Source organism: Moschus berezovskii, chromosome 16 (genome assembly GCF_049115385.1).
Source record: "Moschus berezovskii isolate FMDL1 chromosome 16, NW_MosBer_1.0, whole genome shotgun sequence".
Lineage (NCBI taxonomy): Eukaryota > Metazoa > Chordata > Mammalia > Artiodactyla > Moschidae > Moschus > Moschus berezovskii.
This window is the reverse complement of record NC_142475.1, coordinates 53,465,761-53,489,484: the sequence shown is the minus strand read 5'-3', so window position 1 is coordinate 53,489,484 and position 23,724 is coordinate 53,465,761. Positions and strand designations below refer to the sequence as shown.

Below are 23,724 nucleotides of genomic sequence, written 5' to 3'. Positions count from 1 at the left end.
CCTCATCTGCATGTCAGCCTCTGTGTGACCCTTACACACACTGGCGATTTTGATTGCTGGCTACGTCCACTTCTATCTCCAGTCCATTAGGACTCTCAAGAATGGGGCAAATCTTACTGCAGGTACTAGGAAGTCCCTAGGGAATGAGCAACAGGGGCTCATCAAAAAGCAAGAGTGAGGTGCTAGGAGCCCCTTCAAGGTCACCTGGTCCCTTCTCCAATGCTAAGGATGAGGAAAGGAAGGCCTTGGAAAAGGGGGAATTGCACAGCTCCGTCCACAGCCCGGCGGGACTTTCTTAAGTTCCCCTCCTTAAACCCTTCCACCTGCAGGAGGAAAAGGGACACCTGCGCCTGTCCTCACCAGGTCCCTACAGAGATCGCTGCCTCCTGTTTACCTCCTGAGTCCTGGCCACAACGGGCAGCGTTTGAACAGACAGGAAGCCAAGGCTGGGGCGGCGAGGAACATGACTGTCACACAGCTCACTCAGGGCAGACGCCAGCCCAGGTTCCTGCAAGCCCACGGCTCTGCTGTGCACACCTCCAGCGGCGTCTGTGAGCCTCCTGAGCACTGCAAGTTCTCAGGTGACAGACTCCACCCTGCCCTCCGCTGAGGCCTCCAACAACCTGAACACAGTGGAGAGAGCCAGACCAGTGTGAGCAAAATCTGTCTTTCTTTTAAAGTCAGTGGCTGCCACTCCCGGTCATGGCTTACCAATGAAGGCCAGGGATGTTGGGCAGCCGCCAGACCTGACTCACGATCTTAGATGACTTAACAGTGAAACACAAATCCCGTGTGAGTCAGGCTGCAGCTGGTGGGGCCTTACCAGGCTGGAAACGTTGAAGGAATCCTTTGGCCTCTGGATCCACCCCACCCCCCCAACCCTGTTTTGATTTTGACCTTGCTCTGTTGTTATTGTTTGACATTACTATTAAAGCATTTCAGATTTTTTTTTTTTTAAGAATCATATATTATCAGAACTAGAAAAGTTCCTTTGCCATCATTTCCCACCTGGTTTTACAGATGCTGTCCACGGTCTGCTGGGAGGCAAAAATAGGACTGGGGCCTGTGTCCCCTCCGAATTCTGTGCCAGTGACCAGGCACCGAAACCAGCCTCTTGGCCCCAGCCTGTGGCTGGGGAGGCTCACGGTTCACTGGGAACAAGCCAGGCCTGCAGCTGGTCGGGGAAGAGCTCTGTCCATCCCCCGACCCTCCTCAGTCCTGGGCTCCACGGGTTCTTTCTAGCACCGTGCTCCCTTTCCTGCTGAATTTTACTCAATCTCACAGCAGACTAGGGCAGCCTTAGGTTAAGCGGGCAAAGTTATTAACCGGGCGCCCTTGGCTCGCCGGTCTTTCCTGCCATCAAACCCCCGGCCAGGCCAACTCCACGGCCCTGCTTGCAGGAGGGCTTCCTGGAGTCGGCGGCGGCACGAGGTGGCCCTGGCCTTTTGGTCCTTCCAGGGTTGGGCTCAGGGACTTGCAGGAGACTCCCACACCCGCGGCGCTGGTGGACTGCTCCGAGCCCACCTGGCGACCCCGCCCACCTCTTCCAGGTTTCCCGGGAGCGGAGGCGGACGGCTGGGAGAGGATAAGCTGACGGATTGGGGCGCTGGGCGCGCAAACGCCGCGCACGCGCCGGAGCCCGCGGAGCCGGTTAGGAAATGAAGAGCTAGCGCGCGGGGCCCGGGGCCCGGCCCCGAAGGCCCCGCCCCTCTCCGACAGGCCCCGCCCCCGCCTCGCCTCTCCAGGCCCCGCCCCTCTCCGATAGGCCCGGACCGCCCCGCCTCCCAGGCCCCGCCCCCACACCTGGCCCCGCCCAGCGGACTTCGCTGTTGGAGGAGCAGCCGGCTGCCGCTTGCGCGGGCGCTGGGCAGGGCGGCGGGCGCTGGGCAGGGGGGCGGGCAGGGGTGCGGCCCGAAGTCCGGGCCGCGTGGCCCGAGGCGCCCGAGCCCAGTGTGCCCAGTCGTCCGCGGCCGCGGGGCAGCCATGGCGGAGGCCGCGCCGCATCACCCCGCGCTGCCCTCGGGGCTCCTGGAGCTGTGCGCGCTGCTGGGGGCCCCCCGGGACAGCCTTCGCGGCCCGGAGCAGGTGAGGGCGCGGCGAGGCCTCGGCGCGGGCGGGGCGGGGCAGCGGGGACGGGCCTGTGCGCACGGAGCCCCGGGCGTCCGCGCGGCGGAGGCGCTGCGCCTAAGTCCGGCGCGGCGGCCGCCTCCAGCCGCCGGTGCGGGAGCAGCTGCCGGCCGGCCCCCCAGCCTCGGTGGAGTCGCGAGCGGCTGCGGGCTCCCGCCAGCTCCCCTCCTTCCGGAAGACAGCTCCGGCGGGACCGGTGCAGGCGCACCGCGGAGAGCTGGCTGGAGACCGCGCGTGTCCATCGGCCTGCTGCTTAAGCGCTTCGGCCTCTCGGCTTCTCCGTCTCAGGACACCCACCTGGGCCAGGTGGAGAGGCGGCCGGGCCGCCTGCACTTCCGAGGCCTCCAGGACTAAATCTTTGTCCGCTGTTAAGTGATTTCACTCATTCCACAGATTCTGTGGCTCCTCGGGGCTGTTCTAGGCAGGTCATAAGGATGTTTTTGGTAGATTTAAGGACCGCCTTTATGTATTTTGCATTTAGATGGTAAGCGATGAAAGGAACTGTTTTTCTCTGTAAAACACTTTACAATCCGCCTCCCCCAGTTCTCTGCTCTGCACCCTGGTAGCCGAAGTGGCAGGCTCCTATCCCTTTCTCTGGGACGGCAGCTTGGGACATTTCTTCTTGTTTCTTCCCTGTGTTCTCACTTTTCCTTAGTTCCGGAGCCCTGGCTCTCTCTGGAGTGGGTCTGCGGCCCTCTCCCTTGTCCCAGATGCCTGTGATGCTGTCATTTTTCTCTGGTTAGGGGTGATGTCGGGTGTGTTCAGATTCCCTGACCCTGCTGCCCTTACCCCGGCAAGTCCTTTCCTCTGATTCCAGATGACATTAAGGAAAGGCAGAGAAAGGCATTTGAGTATTTAAGACTGCCGGGTTGAATGGACATTACCCAGAGGAGCTAAATGTTGTAAAATGATCCTGATATGTGTCTGGTAATGGCTTAGTGGTCTCTACTCCTTGGCTTTAGTATAAGGCAAATTTCCATGATTTCTGCATTTCCCTCCTCATCTCTCAGTCAACCCTCTCAGTCTGGGTCCCTGTTTGGTCTCTTGTGTCCTCTGACCCTTGTGGATTGAGTCGAACCATCTCCCTGCCTCACAGTGCCAAGTGGCGTTCCCCGCTTTTTCTTCTGACGGGAAATGACCTGGTTTCGGTTGTGGTCTTCTCTGCAGTTAGGCTGTCTTGTGTCTCTAGCGATTACAACACTGTCTCTTAGTTGCCATGATGTGAAGGGATGAATCAACTGGAATATTTACAGTGGTACTTTCCTGAACTAAACAGACTGCAACATTTCCCAAGGCAAGTGGGCAGTCGGCCATTCTGCATGAGTCTTCACCCTCTTTTCTATAGTTTGCTTCTGTCAGGGCTTGGGCAGAGAGGGTGGAAGGAACAGTGGTTGAAGGAGCAGGAGAAAAAGCAGTGTTGTGGGGTGGAGTAACATCCTCCTTCTAAGACCAACAGTAATGTTACAGGTAACCGAACATAGGATATCATTCATTCACTTCTATTTTCAGCTGTTATATTATTTTGAATGTCCAAGTCTTTTCAGTTCAGTTCAGTCGCTCAGTCGTGTCTGACTCTTTGCAACCCCATGGACTGCAGCATGCCAGGCCTCCCTGTCCATCACCAACTTCCAGAGCTTACTGCAACTCATGTCCGCAGAGTCGGTGATGACATCCAACCATCTCATCCTCTGTCGTCCCCTTTTCCTCCTGCCCTCAATCTATTCCAGCATCAGGGTCTTTTCAGATGAGACAGATCTTGGCATCAGGTGGCCAAAGTATTGGAGTTTCAGCTTCAACATCAGTCCTTCCAATGAATATTCAGGACTGATTCCCTTTAGGATGGACTGGTTGGATCTCCTTGCAGGCCAAGGGACTCTCAAGAATCTTCTCCAGCACCACAGTTCAAAAGCATCTATTCTTCAGCACTCAGCTTTCTTCACAGTCCAACTCTCACATTCATACATGACTACTGGAAAAACCACAGCTTTGACTAGTTGGACCTTGGTTGGCAAAGTAACGTCTCTGCTTTTTAATATGCTGTCTAGGTTGGTCATAACTTTCCTTCCAAGGAGTAAGCGTCTTTTAATATCATTGCTGCAGTCACCATCTGCAGTGATTTTGGAGCCCAAAAAAATAAAGTCTGCCACTGTTTCCACTGTTTTCCAAGTCTTTTAATTGAAGTTTAGCTTTTACTTCTTAAAAATCATCATTTGTCTCTGATTCAGTCATTCCTATTTGGTGACACATGAAAACAGAAGCCCAGAGATATGAGACATAACCAGCTTGATGTTAGGATAGTGTAGTGTCCTAAATTTTTATTTATTCCTTAGATGGGGTGGTGTTTGTTTTTATTGAGGTTAATGACAAAGAATTCAAGCATACAGTTCAACCCCTAGTGAGTTATTGTGGTCAGTTACATTTCCCTCCACTCCTTGGTTGCTATGGAGACTAGACACAGAGATACGAAGGCATCCATCATAAATCCGTCACGGGATGATGTAAAAATGCTCAGAGACCCTTTTATAGTGTAGGTTACTGGCATAAATCTTGTGTATGGAAGCACATTGTTACTTTTTTTTTTTTTTTTTTTAGCAGAAAGCCTCCTGGCTTTCAGTTTCTAGAGCAGCACCATCCAACAGAACTTTCCAGATGATGACAACCAGTATTGTTCACCTTCACCACAGTGTGTTAGCAGCTGGCCACAGGTGGCTACTGGCTGGTTGAAGTGTGGCTAGTGCCACTGAGGAACTAAATTTTATATTTCATTTAATTTTAATTAATTTAAGTAGTCAGATGTGGCTGCTGGTGACTGTGTTGGATTTTCCTAGAGCATTAAAAAAAAAATCTATTTCTGTTTTATTTCACAAATGACAGCCAGTCCCATAGTGAAGATCAGTGCCATTATATCATCTAACGAATTTAGAGTGTTGTGGTTTTACTTTTTAGTAAGTTCTTGTCTGGGAGACGAGAGCAGGAAACTACCCTGGATGGAGTTTGTGAAAAAGGACCTCGTCTTCCTCTTGGGGGTGGGGCAGGTGAGGGGTGGTTGCAATATATATCAGAGAGTAATATGAACCCTTTGGGGTCAAGGGTTGCACTTTCAGGAGTTTAGTCTAATTACAGAGTCAGAGATGCCCAAACATGTGCAGGTAACTGCCCGTTGTTTAGCATGATGAAGACTTGAGAGCACCCCAGCTATCTGTCAGAAGGGGACTGGGCAAAAGTAGTGCTGAACTGTCCACAGTGGGACACCCTAAAGTGTCCACATGGGCTTTCCTGGTGGCGCTAGTGGTAAAGAGCCCACCTGCCAGTGCAGGAGACGTAACAGATGTGGGTTTGGTCCCTGGGTCGAGCAGATTCCCTGGAGGAGGGCATGGCAACCCACTCCAGTGCTGTCGCCTGCAGACGCCCGTGGACAGAGGAGCTTGGTAGGCTACAGTCCATGGGTCACAAAGAGTCAGACAGGACTGGAGTGACTTAGGACAAAGTGTCAACAGGGGAGTCAGCACACTGTATGGTTACCTGGGGAAAGGCTAATGAAATCATTTGAATATGATGATTGCGTTTATGAAAAAATCATTTATACGTTTAGGAAATGGTCAGCCTGTGTCCCATGCTGTGTAGAGCACTGTTTTAGGGTCATGGGATTGTGGGGGAGGCATTCCCTTCCTATTATTATTTCTATATTATTGTTATTGTTTTTTTTTTTAAAATGAGACTATATTGCTTATCTAATCAGAGAAGACAACAGGGATTTCCATTTTGGGGGAAAAAAAGACAGATGTGTGATGAACTGCTCAATACCAGGTTGGCTGCATCGTGGCCACATCACTTTCACTGACTGAAGGTAACTAGTGGGCATCAGTATAATTTTCCGTGCAGACTGAGCACGCCTCCAGAGATCACGGCGCCAGGCTGGGACTGGATGAGCAGGGCCATCCTCTGTGCTGACCGTGGGGCCAGAAAGAGGAGGGCAGCACATCCCCGCCCCACCTTTCTGAGGGTGATCCAGGACCACTGTGTCTGCAGCGACGCTCTGGGGGTGCTGTGAGAGGGGAGGTGGACTCTGGATGGTGACATTCCAGGAGGTGATGAGCCAGGCGTGATGGCCGGAGGGAGCGTGTGGCCCTGGCTGCAGGGTGAGGAAAGGCCCCCTCCAGTGAGTGTGAGAGAGGAGGGGTCGCTGGTGAGGAGGGGCTGAGACATGAGCTGGGCAGTGTCCCGCAGAGCAAAGAGCAGGAAGAAGCACAGCATTGTGACAGGCGCGTGTCGAGCCGACCGGGGACTTCAGGCATGAGCAGCTTGGGCACCCCGGCTTTGGAAGCGGGCCGGCTGCTGCCCAGTGCAGGGGCTGGTCTGACCCGGGACACATGCGCTGTGGGATCCCTGCGTGGGAGTGCACAGGGAGGATGGTGATGAGGAGAAACAAAGGCGTGTTTTTAGGTCTGGCTTCCCAGGTGGTGCTGGTGGTAAAGAACCAGCGTGCCAGTGCCCAAGACGTAAGAGATGCAGGTTCGATCCCTGGGTCAGGACGACCCCCTGGAGAAGGGCATGGCAACCCACTCCAGTGTTCTGGCCTGGAAAATTCCGTGGGCTGTACAGTCCCTGGGGTCGCAAAGAGTCAGACAGGCTGAGCGACTTTCACTTTCACTTTTCTAGCGACGACGACAATAAAAGCTGTCTCATGCTGTGTGGAGAAGGCTTGTTTGTTCCTCTGGCTGTGGACTGTGATCTGTTCCAGGAGCTGTTTCACCGTGAGGTGAGGTGCTGCCCGGTCCCTGTGGATGTAGCATCTCACATGAGGAGGAAATGGACCAGCACGTTTTCATGGTGAATTAGTCCAAACTGCTGGAGTTTGATAGGAAAGTTTTAGAGCAGGTTTCATACGTGTGAAGACAAGGTTTCCTTTCATACACGAAGATTTTAAATTATACAGTAAGGATTTCCCATGTTTGATCTTGGTTCCTCCTGACCAAGGACCTATTATTGGTCCTTGGCATTAACTTTTCCCCCTAAGAATAAGGAAACTGTTATCTGAATTCAGATTACATCTCATGAAAATGAGCGTGTTGAGCTTAGAGTGTATTTACCGACCGAAAATGCTGGCATTATAGAAGTCCTTTGCAGTCTAGGTGTCCCCTGCGATGCCTCTGATTCTTACTGAGATGTTGTTGCTGGCAGTTCCTTCTTTGCCAATCGAGGTCACATTTTCTGATGACAGTAGTGTTCTTCCCCATGCCATTTCTAGGGTCCCTCAAAGGCCCTAGGATACCCGCTCCCCACCATGCCCCAGGCCACCGCTTTCCTTCCCTACCTTTTATACCCAGAGAATCCTGTTTTAAACTTGTCTATCTTTAGCTGGCTTGGCAGACTGAGGTTCATATACCTTCCTTGGAAGATCTGACATCAACCTGGTGCCAATATTTGTTTAGTCGTAACTCACCAGAAAGAACGCCATTAGGTATTTAGTTTGATAACAAAGAGTTAGAAGATGCCTTATGTTATTTGGGGGAAGAGTGGAAAGATAAAAGCTTAAAAGAATCTTGGACCAAGTTAGAGCCGAAAAGAATTGAGGCTAAAAGAGCCGTTTTTGTGGATCCTGGGACGGTCGTGTGGATGGAGGGAGGAGACAGCTCCTCTCTGCATCCAGCAGGGCCTCCCTCACTCCCCTTTGTGTCCCTCTGTGTCAGAGGTGACACAAACAATGTGCGTGGTGGCACAGCTGGCATGGCAGTCTTGTTGTTCAGTAGCTCAGTTGTGTCCGACTCTTTGTGAGCCCATGGGCTGCAGCACGCCAGGCTACCCTGTCCTTCACCTTCAGAGTTCACTCAAACTCATGTCCATTGAGTCGGTGATGCCATCCAACCATCTCATCCTCTGTCGTCCCCTTCTCCTGCCCTCAATCTTTCCCAGCATCAGGGTCTTTTCTAATGAGTCAGTTCTTCGCATCAGGTGGCCAAAGTATTGGAGTTTCAGTTTCAGCATCAGTCCTTCCAATGAACATTCCAGGTTTATTTCCTTTAGGATTGACTGGTTTGATCTCCTGGCTGTCCAAGAGACTCTCAAGAGTCTTCTCCAGCACCACAGTTTGAAAGCATCAATTCTTTGGCACTCAGCCTTCTTTATAGTCCAACTGTCACATCCATACCTGGATACTACTGGAAAAAAGCATACTATTGGAAAAAGCATAGCTTTGACCCTAGGGACCTTTGTCAGCAAAGTGATGTATCTGCTTTTAATATGCTGTCTAGGTTTATCATAGCTTTCCTTCCAAGGAGCAGGCATCAGGCACATGTCAGCAAATGTGTCTGTGTGGATCTGATAGGATGCACAGCCCTTCTCGGGGCTCACCCTCCGCACCAGCCTCTGAGGGGGCTCAGGAGCTTCCTGGGGGCCCACGGGGGTTGAGTACTTGAACTGGGTCCCTTCTCTTAGTCCCTGAACTCACCTCATGAAAGGGAAACTCAGAGGGGCCAAGTAATCTGCTGTGGTTCTCGCGGCGCTGGGATCTGAACTCTGGTCTCTATCGCGGTGCCAGAGCCTTGGAGCCGAGGGGCCAGTTTGGTGTCCGTGTCTGCAGCTGAACGACCAGGCTCTGAAAGGGTCTGTCGCTCGCGGAGCGAGGACCTGAGAATCCCTAAAAGCAGGTCTTATCATCTTGAGCTGCTGGTGGGAAAAGCCAGGCACACGCTGCTGAACTCTCCCGGGATTTGGGGGCTGAAGAGGCCAGAAGACAGGCCGTGTATGCTCCCACGAGGGCTGGGCAGCGCAGGGCCTCGGTGCTGACTCTCATTTCCGCCTGCCTCAGGTTGCCCAGAGGAAGGGAGTCAAGGGCCCGTCTTCTCTGGACCCGGAGGTGCTATCGGTCTTCGTACCTCCTTTTGTCACGAAGGAGGACAGTCAGCCGGCCGCCAACTGCATGACGCTGGGTAAGAACAGGAAGCGATCCTTCCGGAAGAAGAGAGAGAGGCCCAGGGTGGAGCTGGGGAAGGGCGTCCCCGGCGGCCCCAGGGGCCCGGACCCCGAGGATGTGAGCATCCCCAACGGTGTGGACCTGCTCGCTCTGCCGCAGCTCTGCTTCCCAGGTGCGTGTGGGCCGGCTGGCCTTTTCCTCCACAAGCCAGTTCCTGCTGATGAGCGGGCTTTTGTTCTGGCTTCATTTTCTCCCTGGTTGTAGAGAACTTGGGTCAAAGGACTCGACAGAAGGGCCTGTCTGGAGGCTCCGCCAAGAAATTGATGGGGTTTCCTGGTCTTTGGGATCAAAACCTGCAGAGGCAGGGACACCCCTTCCCCGCTGGGCTTGGGACCCAGTCTCTACTCCAGGTGCAGCCTGAAGGTTCTGCCTGGGGGCCTGTCCCCCTGACCCTTCTCGAAGGCTTCAGAGCACAGAGCACCGCACAGACACTGCTGCTGGGCGGAGGGCGGGGGGTGCCCCGAGGGAGGCGCTGCACAGCCTGAGGAGTTAGCATGACTGGCCGTCAAAGAGCCACATGTGACCACGGGGTGGGGGCACGTGTCCTGTCGCTTATGGTTAGCCCAGGCCTCAGGGCAGACCCCACCTGGCTGTACTGAAGCTGCTTATTTCTTTCTCTGCCTACAGGGGGCTTGTGTGTGGCCTCTGAGCCCAGAGAGGATTGTGTCCACTTTTTGGTGCTGACCGACGTCTGCGGCAACAGAACCTATGGCGTGGTGGCGCAGTACTACCGCCCCCTGCACGTACGTGGTTCGCACAGCTTCCTTTTGAAACTGGGTCTAGGTTGCGGGGTTATTTTGCAGTGAAATATACATTACGTGGCAATCGCCATTTTAACCGTTAAAAAATTTGTAGTTCAATGGCATTAAGTACGTTCACAGTGCCGAGCCACCATCCCCACTGTCTCGTTCCAGTCCATGTGTATCACCCCAGAAGGCGGTGGGGTCTCACTAGCAGCACTCCCCAGTGCCCGCTGCCCCCAGCCCTGGACCGCCGCCCGTCTGCTCTCTGCCTCTCTGGCTTTGCCTGTTCTGGACCGTTCGTGTCAGTGGACTCATACGACGTGTGTCCTTCTGAATCTGGCTTTTTCCCACTTAGTGTCATGTCTTCAGAGCTCATCCAGGTTGGAGCACGTGTCAGGGCTTCTCTCCTTTTCACGGCTGCGTGATATTCCACGGTGTATATAAACCACATCCTGCTTCGCCGTTCCTCAGCGGAGGGAACTTGGGGGGGTTTTTCTGTGTGTCAGGTGCCTGGGCTTAGGTTTTGAGAAGATGACTGAGTCATCAAGCGTTTGGAGAGTGTTTTCTGGGCAGGGCTGCTGTGTGTGACCCAGCTGGCCTTGTGGAGTTTGTAGGGACGATGATGGACCGGAAAATACAGGGTAATTGGCTGCCTACTTCCAACCCTGAAGAATACTCCCCTAGGGCCCAGAAGGGGGGTCCCTAATATTTTTTACATAGTTTAAAATTTTTTTTAATTGAAATATAGTTGATTTACAATATTAGTTTCAGTGTGTGGCAAAGTGATTCAGTCATACATATATATACACATACTTTTTAAGACCTTTTCCTTTATAGGTTATTATAAGATATTGAATGTAGTTCCCTGTGCTATACAGTAGGTCCTTGCTGTTTATTTTATATGTGGGAGTATATATATTTTAATCCCCCAATCCTAATTTATTCTTCCCCCTTTACCCTTTTGGTCACCATAAATTTGTTTTCTGTGAATTTATTTCTGTTTTGTAAATGCATTCACGGTCTCATTGTTTTAGGTTCTACGTATAAGCAGTGTCATCTGATATTTGTCTTTCTCTGGCTTACTTCGCTTAGTATGATAATCTCTAGGTCCATCCGTGTTACTGCAAATGCCATTGTTTCATTCCTTTTTATGGCCGAGTAATATTCCATTGTGTATATTCACCGCATCTTCTTCATCCATTCATCTGTGGAGGGACATTTAGGTTGTTTCCATGTCTTGGCTATTGTCGGCAGTGCTGCTGTGGACCTTTGGGGGCATGTATCTTTTGGAATTATGTTTTCTCCATACACGTGGTGGGCCCTCTGATTCTGTGCCCTTTGCGAGCTGTGCAGAGAGCTGTGCCTTTAGGAATCCTGCTGCTATGTTCTTTTCTGGTGGACATCCCCCCATTAAGGGCCGAGGCCCCTCCTGCCCAGGATGCCCTCAGTCCAGGATGCCCACCTGGCTCCCAGCCCTCTTGAATCTGGCCTTTTGCCTAAGTGGGGCCCCTTGTGGTGTCTCACTGTATTCTAACTGTGCACCCCTCTCACTGAAGGCAGCTAGCTTCTCCCGGGCAGGGTCCAGTCTTACTGCCTCTGTAACCCCAGCGCCTCACTCAGAGCGAGCTCCCCATGGGCTCCGTCGGTGCTGGTAGAGAGGTTGGTGCTGTCTCTTGTGAGTCGGTGTGCTGTAAGACGGCTGTCCAGCCCCCGTCCAGGCTCCTCTCTGTATGGAGATGCCGGCACCGTTGAAGATGGAGACCGGGATTTGCCAGGATTTGACGGAAAGTGACAGTCTGTTGCTTTTCTCCAGGATGAGTACTTCTTCTACAACGGCAAGACGCACTGGGAGGCGCTGGGGCCGGGCGGGAGCGCGGCCGGCTGCTTCGTGCCCTTTGCGGTGTGCGTGGTCTCCAGGTTCCCCTATTACAACGCCCTCAAGGACTGTCTCTCCTGGTGAGTCTGCACCCGCTCCCTGGAAAGCCTGCCTGCACCCTGGGTAGCCGGGCTTCTGGGCTTCCACATCCAGAGTACTCCTCTGGTGGTGAGAAGTCCTGGAACGCCTGGAGCAGAGATTTCAGCTCTGATTAGCAATGCAGAAGACGATGACTGGATGCTCGTATTTATTTTGTGATTTGATTTTTCTTTCAATTTCAGTTTATTGACTCATCTGAAGTTCTGTAAAGATTTTGAAGTTGACAATCACATAAAAGATTTTGCTGTAAAACTATCTTTAATACCTAGCCCGCCACCTGGACCACTCCATTTGGTAATGAAATCCGAATTATCTTGGTTTTTTTTTTTTTCTTTGCAAATAGTAAAAGTAATATGATGAAGATTTTTTAACATTTTTAATTGACTTATAGTTGATTTACAGTGTGTTAATTTTTGCTATATAGCAAAGTGATTGAGTTATACGTATATATACATTCTTTATATTTTCCATTCTGGTTTATCGTAGGATATTGAATATCGTTCTCCATGCTGTACTGCTGGACCCTGTTTATCCATTCTGTATATGATAGTTAGCCTCTGATAGTCCCAAACTCCCACTCCAGCCTTCCCCAATCACTCCCTTTTCGCATTCACCAGTCTGGTCTTACACCTGTGAGTCTGTTTCTGTCGTGAATAGCTTCATTTGTGTCATGTTTTAGAGTTCACATGTAACTGATACCACACGGTATTCGTCTCTCTGTTTCTGACTTAGTGTGATAATTTCTGGTTACATTCGTGTTGCTGCAGATCACATTATTTCATTCTATTTTATGGCTGAGGAGTAGTCCGTTGTATACAGGTACCACATCAGTGAAGATGGCTCAATTCTTTTAAATGATTTTAAGTTCTTGCTTTGTTTAAATTTAAGTTCCTTACAGAAGCATTTTATGCATTGTGTCCAAAGGTTAGTAAACTATAAGTAAATTAGAAAATTTGTCTTCTAAAAATTTAAAAATAAAATTTCAGTCTAAAGTCAAATATTTAGGTCTGAGTTTTGCTGAGTGGCTCATGATTAACAGATACTGAGCTAGTAATAGGCCCCTTTGGTTGGTTAACATGTTAATTCATTACTGGCTATTCAGAAAACACATCAAATTTACTTATGTTACAAATCCCGCCCCCCTGCTTTTTTGGTCTTGAATATGAGGTTTATATTTAACTTATTGATGTTTTTTCTTGTCCAGTGTAGTTAGTAAAAAGCAAGTGGTTTGGTTCTTTTGTTATTCATAGTGCCCTGTGTTATTTAGTTGATAGACAAGGGCTCTTAAACTGGGTTCTGTGAAACAATGGTTGAGATGTTACTGGCTCTCTCGTGGCGGGAGGTTTTTGGGTTAAGGAAAGTTGAAGAAAGACAGACTTATTCCCCTTTTGCTGAGTAACATGCCGGACTGCTAAGCTGGGTGATGAAACCTGTTTGAGTCAACGATTTCCAAACTAATTTAACTGTGGGAAGCTTCCTTTTTTTGAAAACAAACATCTATTAAATAAATGTCTTGAAGTACATAGTAAATGTTAATTTCACTCTGGTAGTTCCTTCTGGAAGATTTTACCTATACATCTTATTTTTTCTATGTTTTGATTATTATGGACAGTTGAGAAATTATTAGGATATTTGTGATTATTATTTATTATTAAAGTATATACATTTTTGTATTACCCTAAACCCAGCAGTCTGCTCGGGAGGGACATCCCACCAAGTACATTCCCAGCTCAAGGCAGGGCAGGATGTCTGTCTGTCTGGGTTCTAGTCTCAGAACCCTTTGTGGGCAACGTTTGATGGATTTCCGTGTCAGGCAGTCATCTTTACTATGTGGATAACTGGTACTTCCGTGCAGTGAAATCATCACAGTTTGTGTTCTTATTCTAGAAACTCAACCCCTGCTCACTGAGACCCTGCTACAGCAGTGAACCAAACTCCGCGAGTTCAGAACAGTGTTAGGGTTCCCTATAATTAGGTCAGTGTAAATAGTACTTAACACCAGTTTTCTGTATCTTAGACTCTTGCAGTAACCAATCCGTTGTTCCTGCATTTCTGCCACCTGGAGTGGGAATGCTTACTGGGGAAACTTTGGGGGTAGGTTAGCGGGCATCTCCTGGATCCTCTTTGTGCCTCATCCTCCCTCTCAGTCACACGGGGTCCGCCTCCAGCAGCTCTTTCCAGCTCCCCTGCTTCCACGGCCGCCGCGGTTCTGGGCCACCAGCTTCTGCCACATGCGTGACTTAGGGAGCCACTGCTCTGTCCACTTGCATTCGTTTTTTGAAGGTTTTGTCTCTGTATGCATCTGTTTTTGGCTGTGCTGGGTCTCCGTTGCTGCACGCGGGCTTTAGCTGCAGTCAGCGGAGTTGCTGTGCACGGCCTTCTCTTGCCGTGGAGTGTGGGCTCACGGCGCTCAGGCTCGGCAGCTGTGGCTCCTGGGCTCCAGAGCACAGGCTTGGTAGTTGTGATGCATGGGTTTTAGTTACCCCATGGCATGTGATATCTTCCCAGACAAGGGACTGAACCCATGTCCCATTGACGGTGGATTCTTAACCACTGAACCACCGGCGAAGCCCTCCACTTCCAGTCTTGACCTTGCAATCAGTCTATCCTTTGCACAGTGGATAGAGAGATCCTTAAACTCTGTACTTTCCTTTTGGACTTAAGACCCCCCCACTGGTTTCTCCCTGGCCCCTCCACCCAGACCTGCCTCCCCCATGTCGCCATCCGGCTCCGTCCGCCCCATGCAGTCCTGGCTCAGTGTCGTCCAGCCTCACTGGGCCCCTGCCGTCCCTCGCACAGGACCTTTGCATGTGCCGGTCCCCCTCCAGCTCCTGCCGCTCTCTCAGGCCTGGCTCAGGTGCCGGGTCTCAGGGCAGCCCCTCTCACACTGTCCAGCGCGGCCTCTCACTCTCCTGCAGAGCTCAGCACAGTGGCAGTGTGGGCTTGAGTGGGCCTATTTTCTGTTTAACGTCCAGTTCCTGCGTTGGACTCTGGGCCACAGGAGCACAGAGGCCATGCTCAGAGCTGCATTTCCAGCACTTGGCCGCTGCCCTGCAGAGCACTGTTCAGTGAATGAACGAAGGGATATTCTGACATCACCAGCAGTGCTGAGTCAGGGCCTGCGTGCTGGGACCCGTGGCTTGTCACAGGCTACGTTTGGATCAGACTTGTCCCTGGGCTCCTCCACTAACAAGTCTAATTAGCTGTGGGGTCCCAGATGGTATGGTGATCATCGTCTGTCATAATGCGTGTTGTAGAATTGTGGCTGTTGACTGTTGTGAAGAAACGTAAGAGGTCAGTTTTATCTGATGCAGTAGCTGATTAGGCAGTGTTTTCCAGAACCTACTGCAAACCAGTGTCAGACACCCCACCTGCTGTGTAAGAGCCCTTGCTGAGTGGGCCTGTGTGCCTGAGGCCAGGACAGGCTTAACCCTGCTGTTCCCAACTCTCCACCTCTTCAGAGGGGCCCTGTCTTCCTCCTTCACATCTGCCTTCTGCTTCAACCTTTAACACATAATAAGCATCTTGTGAATGTAGGATTTGAAGTGTCATTTTAAAATAATATCATTTAGAAAAATAAAGTGTCCTTAAAATTTTTTCAAATTCCATATCTTTAAGGAGACTTGGGGTGTCCCTGGTGGCTCAGGGGTAAAGAACCCACCTGTGGGTTGGTAAGACCCCCTGGAGGAGAGCTTGGCAACCCACTCCAGTATTCTTACCTGGGAAATCTGATGGACAGAGGATCCTGGTGGGGTCCATGGGGTTGCAAAGAGTCGGACATGACTTAAGCGACTGAGTACAGTCGCAAGGAATTTTGACTGTTAAATTGAAAATATAAGCAAATATGTAGTAAGTAGTAACCATGAATAATGTATATTGGTTAAGATTGGTTTGAACATGCTTGATCAAGAATTTGTGCTAATCAAACTGGATATTTGGGAGGCAGTTTATCTTTGTTTTGTCAATGAATAATTTGCTGTTTAATTAAAGAGTTTAAGGGAGTCTGGCTGAAAAAGACATTCAGTTCAGTTCAGTTGCTCAATCGTGTCTGACTTCTTGGACCCCATGGACTGCAGCACACCAGACCTGCCTGTCCATCACCAACTCCGGCTGCTACTGCTAAGTCACTTCAGTCGTGTCCGACTCTGCGCGACCCCACAGAAGGAAGCCCACCAGGCTCCCCTGTCCCTGGGATTCTCCAGGCAAGAACACTGGAGTGGGTTGCCATTTCCTTCTCCAATGTGTGAAAGTGAAAAGTGAAAGTGAAGTCGCTCAGTCGTGTCCAACCCCCAGCGACCCCACGGACTGCAGCCTACCAGGCTCCTCCATCCATGGGATTTTCTAGGCAATAGTACTGGAGTGGCTTGCCATGAGCTTCCTCAAACTCATGTCCATTGAGTTGGTGATGCCATCCAACCATCTCATCCTCTGTTGTCCCCTTCTCCTTCTGCCTTCAATCTTTCCCAGCAACAGGGTCTTTTCAGATGAGTCAGTTCTTTGCATCAGGTGGCCAAAGTATTGGACTTTCAGCTTCAGCTTCAGTCCTTCCAATGAATATTCAGGACTGATTTCCTTTAGGATGGACTGGTTGGATCTGCCTGTAGTCCAAGGGACTCTCAAGAGTCTTCTTCAACACCACAGTTCAAAAGCATCAATTCTTCAGCGCTCAGCTTTCTTTATAGTCCAACTCTCCCATCCATACATGACTACTGGAAAAACCACAGCTTTGACTAGAAGACTTTTGTTGGTAAAGTAATGTCTCTGCTTTTTAATATGCTGTCTAGGTTGGTCATAGCTTTTCTTCCAAGGAGCAAGCGTCTCTCAACTTCATGGCTGCAGTCACCATCCTCAGTGATTTTGGAGCCCAAAAAATAAAGTCTGACACTGTTTCCACTGTTTCCCCATCTATTTTCCATGAAGTAATGGCACCAGATGCCATGATTTAGTTTTCTGAATGTTGAGTTTTAAGCCAACTTTTTCACTCTCTTCTTTCACTTTCATCAAGAGGCTCTGTAGTGTAGGGAATATGCTATGCATAGGCCTGTAATGTAATTAACAGGGCTTCTTTGAAGAATAAGAACTACTTTCTCATAGCCCCCAAGCGAAGGGCTGGGAGCAATAAAAAGTACATAGTAGAAAAACATCTTGAAAACAAGATGATGTGTTGTACTGATGTGACTGATGGAAAACCATTAGTGACTCCTCTCCTGACCAGAGCCTTGAGGGGTTTGCTGAGAAGGGTCGTCACTAGCTGAAGGGCTAAACAGAGTCATGAAAGGCCTGAAGGTTTGACATTGAGGACTGTGCATTGGATGTCTTTATCCCCAATCTGAGATTGTGGAAAGCAGATATCGCTAGAGCACCTACACGGAAGTAGATGTTAGCCATAAAAAGCAGGCAAGGATTAGGATCTGGGCTTTTGCCTGCGAGTGACGTCAGTCCCCTGATCCCCACCTTATTTCTGAGTCTTATTTTTCCTTATTCTTCTGCGGCACCACTCCCTCAAGTTGGTTTGTTGTTGGGCTGGTCCCAACACTTTAGTTCTTCACTTTCTGTCATAAGGGTGGTGTCATCTGCATATCTGAGGTTATTGATATTTCTCCCAGAAATCTTGATTCCAGCTTATGCTTCTTCCAGTCCAGCATTTCTCAAGATGTACTCTGCATATAAGTTAAATAAGCAGGGTGACAATATACAACCTTGACATACTCCTTTCCTATTTGGAACTAGTCTGTTGTTCCATGTCCAGTTGTAACTGTTGCTTCTTGACCTGCATACAGATTTCTCAGGAGGCAGGTCAGGTGGTCTGGTATTCCCATCTGGTATTCCCAAAAGACATTAGGTCCTCAATTTGTCATGAAACGTTCCTGGGAGTTCTGTTTATCTCTAGATGGTTTTATTTCTGTGACATTGAAGGTGACAACATGAGTCTTCGAAAGTGTCTTCTAACTCAGATGCTTTCTGAGCCCAAATGGTGACTTTCAATGCCTTTCAGCCTCTGCTGGAAGCAGCTTCCTGAGCCAATGATGGAAATTGGTTGTTGCAGATATTTAACATGAAACCACTACAGATCGTGTTTCCCTCGAGAGCAGACCCCGAAAGCCCCCTCATCGACCTGGACCTTCACCTGCCCTTGCTGTGCTTCAGACCTGAGAAGGTGCTACAGGTATGCGTCCCTCCACACCTGTGAGCATCTCATGCGAACTGACTTAACGGAACATCAAAGAGAGATTCTTCCTTTTTTGCTTAAAACCAACTTTCACTGCAGAGCACACTGCTGGAGTCAGGGTGGTCTGGGTTCTGGCAAACGGGTCGGGGGAGCCAGGAGTGGGAGCTGCCCCACGTCTGGCCTCCTTGGGCGGCACCTTCAGGCTTGTGCTGTCCCCTGCCTGCCCCACAGATCCTCACCTGCCTCCTGACGGAGCAGCGCATCGTCTTCTTCTCGTCTAGCTGGGCGCTGCTGACGCTCGTGGCCGAGTGCTTCATGGCCTACCTGCACCCCTTGCAGTGGCAGCACACCTTCGTGCCCATCCTGTCCGGGCAGATGCTGGACTTCCTCATGGCGCCCACCTCCTTCCTCATGGGCTGCCACCTCGACCACTTTGAGGAGGTCAGCAAGGTGAGCACCCGCTGCTGGATTCAGGGCGCGGAGTCACGCGGCTTTAGGAGGACGCATGGGGAGCTGCTGGTGGTGAGGGCGGGTGCAGAGGCCTGGGGCTGCTCCAACACAGGGCACCAGCGTACCCTCCTTGTCCTCGGGGTGTGCTCAGGGCCCGCGCTCCGAGCGTCACACCTGACACCACTTCTCAGGTTTTCAGGGAGGCGAGGGCAGGCATCGGAGTCGAGGGAACTGATTTCGATTGTCGCCTCTGCTGCGTACTAGTTCTGTGACCCTGAGTGGCTTACTGGCCTTTGCTAAGCCTCAGTCTTCTCATCTGTGAAGTGGGCACGGCTGCGGCCTCCTGGCCAGGGTTCTGGGTCAGGAATGTCCCCCATTCCTCCTGGCAGGGTTCTGGCTCAGGAATATCCCCCATTCCTCCTGGCAGGGTTCTGGGTCAGGAATGTCCCCTGTCCCTCCTGGCAGGGGACTGGGCTTGGTGGACGGGAGCCACTATGATACTGTTCTATATTTTCCATTTTCACTTTTATTGATTAAGCCTCTGCTGTTCATTAGTGCTGTGAAGCTACTTCCTAGATGAATGCAGGTGCATGCTTGGTGTCCGAGGGGTCTGTGGGCCTTGCCGAATCCAGTGGCCATTTAGTCGCTCGGGGGCAGACCTGGGTCCTGACGGGATGCTGCTGGCCGCAGCATCAGGCAGTGTTGGGGCACAGAGTAGGTGCTTCATAAGGGCATCTGTTTTTGCTGCTGTGCCGACAGGGTGCATTTCGAAGGGGAGCTCAGGCCGTGGACATCGCCAGCTGTAAGAGCAGATAGGGTTTTTTTAAAACAACTTTTTTTTCAGATACTATTTACATACCGCAGAGTTTCCTGGACTAAAATGTACAACTCAGTGGCGTTTAGTAACTTGGTGGAGCTGTGGTGACTAATTTTAGACCTTTTGGTCAGCCCACAGAGAAACCCTGCCTGTGTTAGCAGTCACCCCACCACCCCCACGCCCCCAGACCCTGGCCACCGCTGCCTGCTCTGTGCCCGTGAGGTTTCCATAGGTGGAATCGCCCCGTGCGCCATCTGTCGTAACTGGCTCCTCTCACTTAGCGGTGTGTTTTCGAGGCTCATCCGTGTCGCGGCACTTTATTTTGTTGCCCTAGGGTTGCCCTGAATGAGGAGACCACGGTTGTTTACCCGCTCATGGGCTGAGGGTGTTGGCAGTTGTTTCTGTGCTTTGACAGCTGTGAGCGGTGCAGCTGTGCACACTCAGGCACAGGTCTTTGTGTGGACGTGCGTTCGTGTACTTACCTCAGTACACACCTTGGTACACACCTGAGGGAGGAATTGCCGGGCCCAGTGCTAGCGCTGTGTTTAGCCATTGGAGAGATGTCCAGGCTGTTGCCCTCCGCAGCTACCTGGCTCACCGTCCCTCCAGCACAGGGAGGGCTCCGGGTTCCTGCCTCCTCCCGGCGCGTGTCACCGGTCTTTCTGCTTTCAGTCCTCCTGCTGGCCGGTTTGGATGACTTGCATTGTGGAGGTCTTTTTCTTGTGCTTATTGGTTGTTGGTCCAGGTGGGTTCTCATGTAACTTTTTCATTTTCATTTTAATTAACATGTAGTTGATTTACAGTGTTGTATTTGCTATTTCAAAAATTTCTCAGTGTGCGCAGAACCCGAGAGGAGTGGCAGGTTGCCGCGCGGCCCACTGTGTCCTCGGAGGTCGTCCGGGTTTTTCTGGCGTTTGCAGCACAGCCTGGCTGGGCGCGGTGCCCCTCCTGGGGGCGGGGCTGGCATGTCTGTTCCTGGCAGACTTGGTGACTCACTCACCGGGGACAAACACGCCTTGGGAAAAGGCCATTCAGACCTCCCGGAAGGAACGGAGAAACGTCACTCTTTTAAGTGAGGAAAAAATAGGCATGCTCTGGAGTTAAAACTGGGTTTCTTTTTTTAGTCGTCAGGGGAAAAACCACCTTCGTTTGGTCCCTTCAGGAAGGACACTTGCAGGCACAGGCACTTGACTCCAGTCCGCAGTCTTGAAGGAAGTCCTCCTAGAGGCTGCCTGCTCTGGGAGGCATCAGGGCAAGGCAGCGGATCTTGGCTGAACGCATTTGGGGTTTGTTGTTTTCTTGATGGTGCTGGGCACGTGGACGGGGTCCTTGTAAAAGCTGGGCGTTCATGCGCTGAGGATGCCTGTCCCCTCCAGCGTAGTTTTCTGCTCTGGGGCGTGTGTTTGTGCATACTCCATGTGACACGGAACACGCACTGAGAGGCCGGCCTGGCAGGAAAGCCAGCGAGAGTTTGGTGTTGTGTTCCCGGGACAGTTGAAGTGCACAGTTTAGGAGTGTGACTCAGTATTTGTGTGTTCCATCACAGATAAGACTTCACAAGTAAGCCATACACACGTCTCAAGAACGCTTGAGTGTGTTGGCTCCCTGAGCCCAGGGCCCATCTGTGCTCTGGTCCTTGGGGGTGGGGAGCTGACCGGGCGGCCCAGCGGGCACTCTGAGTGTTGAATGTCGGGGTGCTCTGGCTGGAGCTCTGGAATGTCCTCTCCAGGCTCCCTGAAGTGGTCCACGGAGTGTTTGTACCAGGGTGGGGGAGGCCCGACCGCATGTGTTGGAATCTTGACTCAAGGCATGTTTAATCATCTTAGCTTATTAACCTGACTCATGGTATGCATTACATTTTGGAGCAGATAATATAAGGCTTTGTGTGCATATTAAATATACAATAATTTAATTAATGATGACTTGATCTTAGTGAATGCAAAATGTATCTTGGTGTTTTCAAAGATGTTTACAAATTCAGATTCTTACTTTGATCTTTACAAACTTATTTTATAGGAAGCCGATGGTTTAATTCTGATAAACATCGACAATGGGAACATCACCTACTCTAACGACGAGGAGGTTGATGTTCCTGACATCCCTCTCCTGGCCGCACAGACATTTATTCAGAGGTAAGCAGGGAGAGCGTGTGCCTTTGGGAAAGTCTTGCTCAGTTTTGTGTTTGCCACATCTGAGTATCTTTTCCAATCTTATATTAACAGATGGTTTATGGATTTAATGGGGCTTCCCTGGTGTCTCAGACAGTAAAGAATCTGCCTGCAATGCTTGAGACCTGGGTTCCATCCCTGGGTCGGAAAGATCCCCTGGAGAAGGGAATGACTTCCTACTCCAGTATTCTCGCCTGGAGACTTCCATAGACAGAGGAACCTGGTGGGCTACAATCCAAGGGGTTATAGAGAGTCAGACACGACTGAGCGACTAACACTTTTACTTTTTTAAAAAAATGTATTTAATAGTTTGGGAATTATTTGTGAATGCTTAAATATAAAAGTTAGTTGTCTTCATTCTGATCCTGTCTAAATACTAAGTGGCCCCCGGACCATGACGGTCACACCCCCAGGACACCGCCCACCCCCCTTCTGGTCTCGTGACCTCTGAAGTCCTTTCTCCTTCCTTCGTCCACTCACTCACCAGACATGTGTCCAGTGCACTGGGCAGAGTATGTGCATAATGAGCAGGACAGCGTGGCCCCTGCCCGGGCACTGTCAGCTGGCCCGACGGCTGTGACCCCCGCCCTTCCCTGGGCGGGCAGCTGTCTTCCCCTTTCGCCCCTGCCCCTCCCCGCCACAGACCTCTCTCTTAGCGCTCTTATTTTTCCATAACTGTCGTGGCCATCTCTATGACTCACTTCACTGGCTGAGCTCAGGCCTGACACACTTTTCCCAGAGAGGGCAGGTGATAACTGGTGAGGCTCTGCAGGTCCCACGGCCTCTGTCGTGGTGGGAGAGGCATGGCAGCGAGGGGCGGCCCCACGAGCGTCTTCGGGGGTGAATAAGAGGAGGTGTGGTCACTACTTACGCCAGGACGAAGGTGCATCCGGGGCAGCAAGGGCAGAGCCGGGCCCCCTCGGGGGGTCCTGCAGAGGGACGTTCCCCTCTTTGGAACCTAATAAGGTGGTGGTGGGAGAGATCCTGCTTTTAGTCTTCCAGCCTGGGTGTGGACCGCAGGCAGGCGCAGTGTGGACCTCGTGGGGCAATGCTTGCAGGGCGAGGAGCGGGGGTGAGCGTAGCAGCTGCTACTGGCCGTCCTCTATCTGTGCTCACCTTCCCCCTTTATCTTGTCTGCTGCTGGGAGGTCAGACACAGGCCGAGCCAAGGCCTGAGAGCAGGGGAAGGCGCGGGTGGTCCTCTGTTGGCTCCCTAACTTGGCTGTTCTCATCTGTGCCTCTTAACTGTGTATCAGTCAGCGGGGGCTGCTGTAACAAACACCTCCTAAGCAACAGACATCTACTGCCTCCCAGTCCTGGAGGCTGGAAGTTCAAGGTCAAGATGCCAGTAGGGCTGGCTCCTCCCTGTGTGTCTTCACGTGGTCGTGCCCCCATGGGTGTCATGTTCTAATCTCCTCTTATAAGGACACCCATCATATTGGAGTAGGTCCAGTCTCATGACCTCATTTTAACTTAATTGCCTCTTTGAAGGCCCCAACTCCAAACATAGTCACACTGTGAGGTACTAGGGGTCAGGACTCCGACATGGGAATTTGGGGGAACCAACAGTTCAGCCTGTCACATTTTGGTATTGATTATTCCCTCTCCCTGGATGGTTTCTACAGAGTTAATGGGAGTGCCACCTTTATTAATGGTGCTTGCATCATAAACAATCTTACAGCACCCAGAGCCTGGGCTGCAGGTGTGGAGGCCTGCGTGGCTGGTGGGTCGTGCTCACGGGGCCCAGCCAGGTGACCTGGTGGAGTGTGTCCCTGTGTGAACTCAGAAGGCAAAACCCACATTCCTCACCGTCTGGGCACTTTCTGATAAGCAAAGTCCACATTCCCTGATTTTTGAGGACTGATCTTGGCCAGCGTTTGGTGAAGCTTCTCAAGTGTTTGCTTGGGTGGAGCATATCCAATAAGATGAGATCTTGCCTCTGCCCACGTGTTACTGCGAGAATTCTAGAACATTCCCAGGTTCTTGCTTGATCAGACCCCCAGAGGTGGGATGTGGCATCTCAGGCTCACCATGAGGGGCTGTTTAGAAACATGAACTAACCTGTGCGTGGTTGGTGGCATGTCTGTGAAGGGCCCTGGGACCGTCATCCAAGCCATGGCCACGGGCCTCCTCTTGGGGACCAGGTGCATGAGCACCCACCCACCGTATTTGGTGGGAAGACGCCCCTGCACCTGGCCACCCTGTGCCATGCTGTCTCACTTGCCTTGAGCAGAGTGTGTGTTTGCCGTGTCCCTCTGCCCCGCCTGATCTCTGGACATGTGTCATGTGGGTTTATTTGCATA

General features: G+C 51.2%; 1 protein-coding gene across 6 annotated transcripts in view; it reads left to right on the top strand.

The window, feature by feature from the left end:
* The first annotated feature begins 1,831 nt into the window (after positions 1-1,831).
* The window catches only part of DENND3 (DENN domain containing 3), a 50,330-nt gene continuing 28,437 nt past the window's right edge, over positions 1,832-23,724 (top strand). The window contains exons 1-9 of one of the 6 annotated variants that reach the window (XM_055431734.2): positions 1,924-2,085; positions 6,787-6,886; positions 8,936-9,212; positions 9,728-9,843; positions 11,657-11,799; positions 12,001-12,112; positions 17,865-17,984; positions 18,219-18,437; positions 21,271-21,386. In XM_055431734.2, the coding sequence (XP_055287709.2) occupies positions 6,812-6,886; positions 8,936-9,212; positions 9,728-9,843; positions 11,657-11,799; positions 12,001-12,112; positions 17,865-17,984; positions 18,219-18,437; positions 21,271-21,386 (1,178 nt within the window). In that variant the 5' untranslated portion in view covers positions 1,924-2,085; positions 6,787-6,811. Of the gene's footprint in view, positions 2,086-6,786; positions 6,887-8,935; positions 9,213-9,727; positions 9,844-11,656; positions 11,800-12,000; positions 12,113-17,813; positions 17,985-18,218; positions 18,438-21,270; positions 21,387-23,724 lie in introns of those variants that run through there. The other 5 variants (XM_088844825.1, XM_055431733.2, XM_055431736.2 and 2 more) reach the window with 5 other exon arrangements.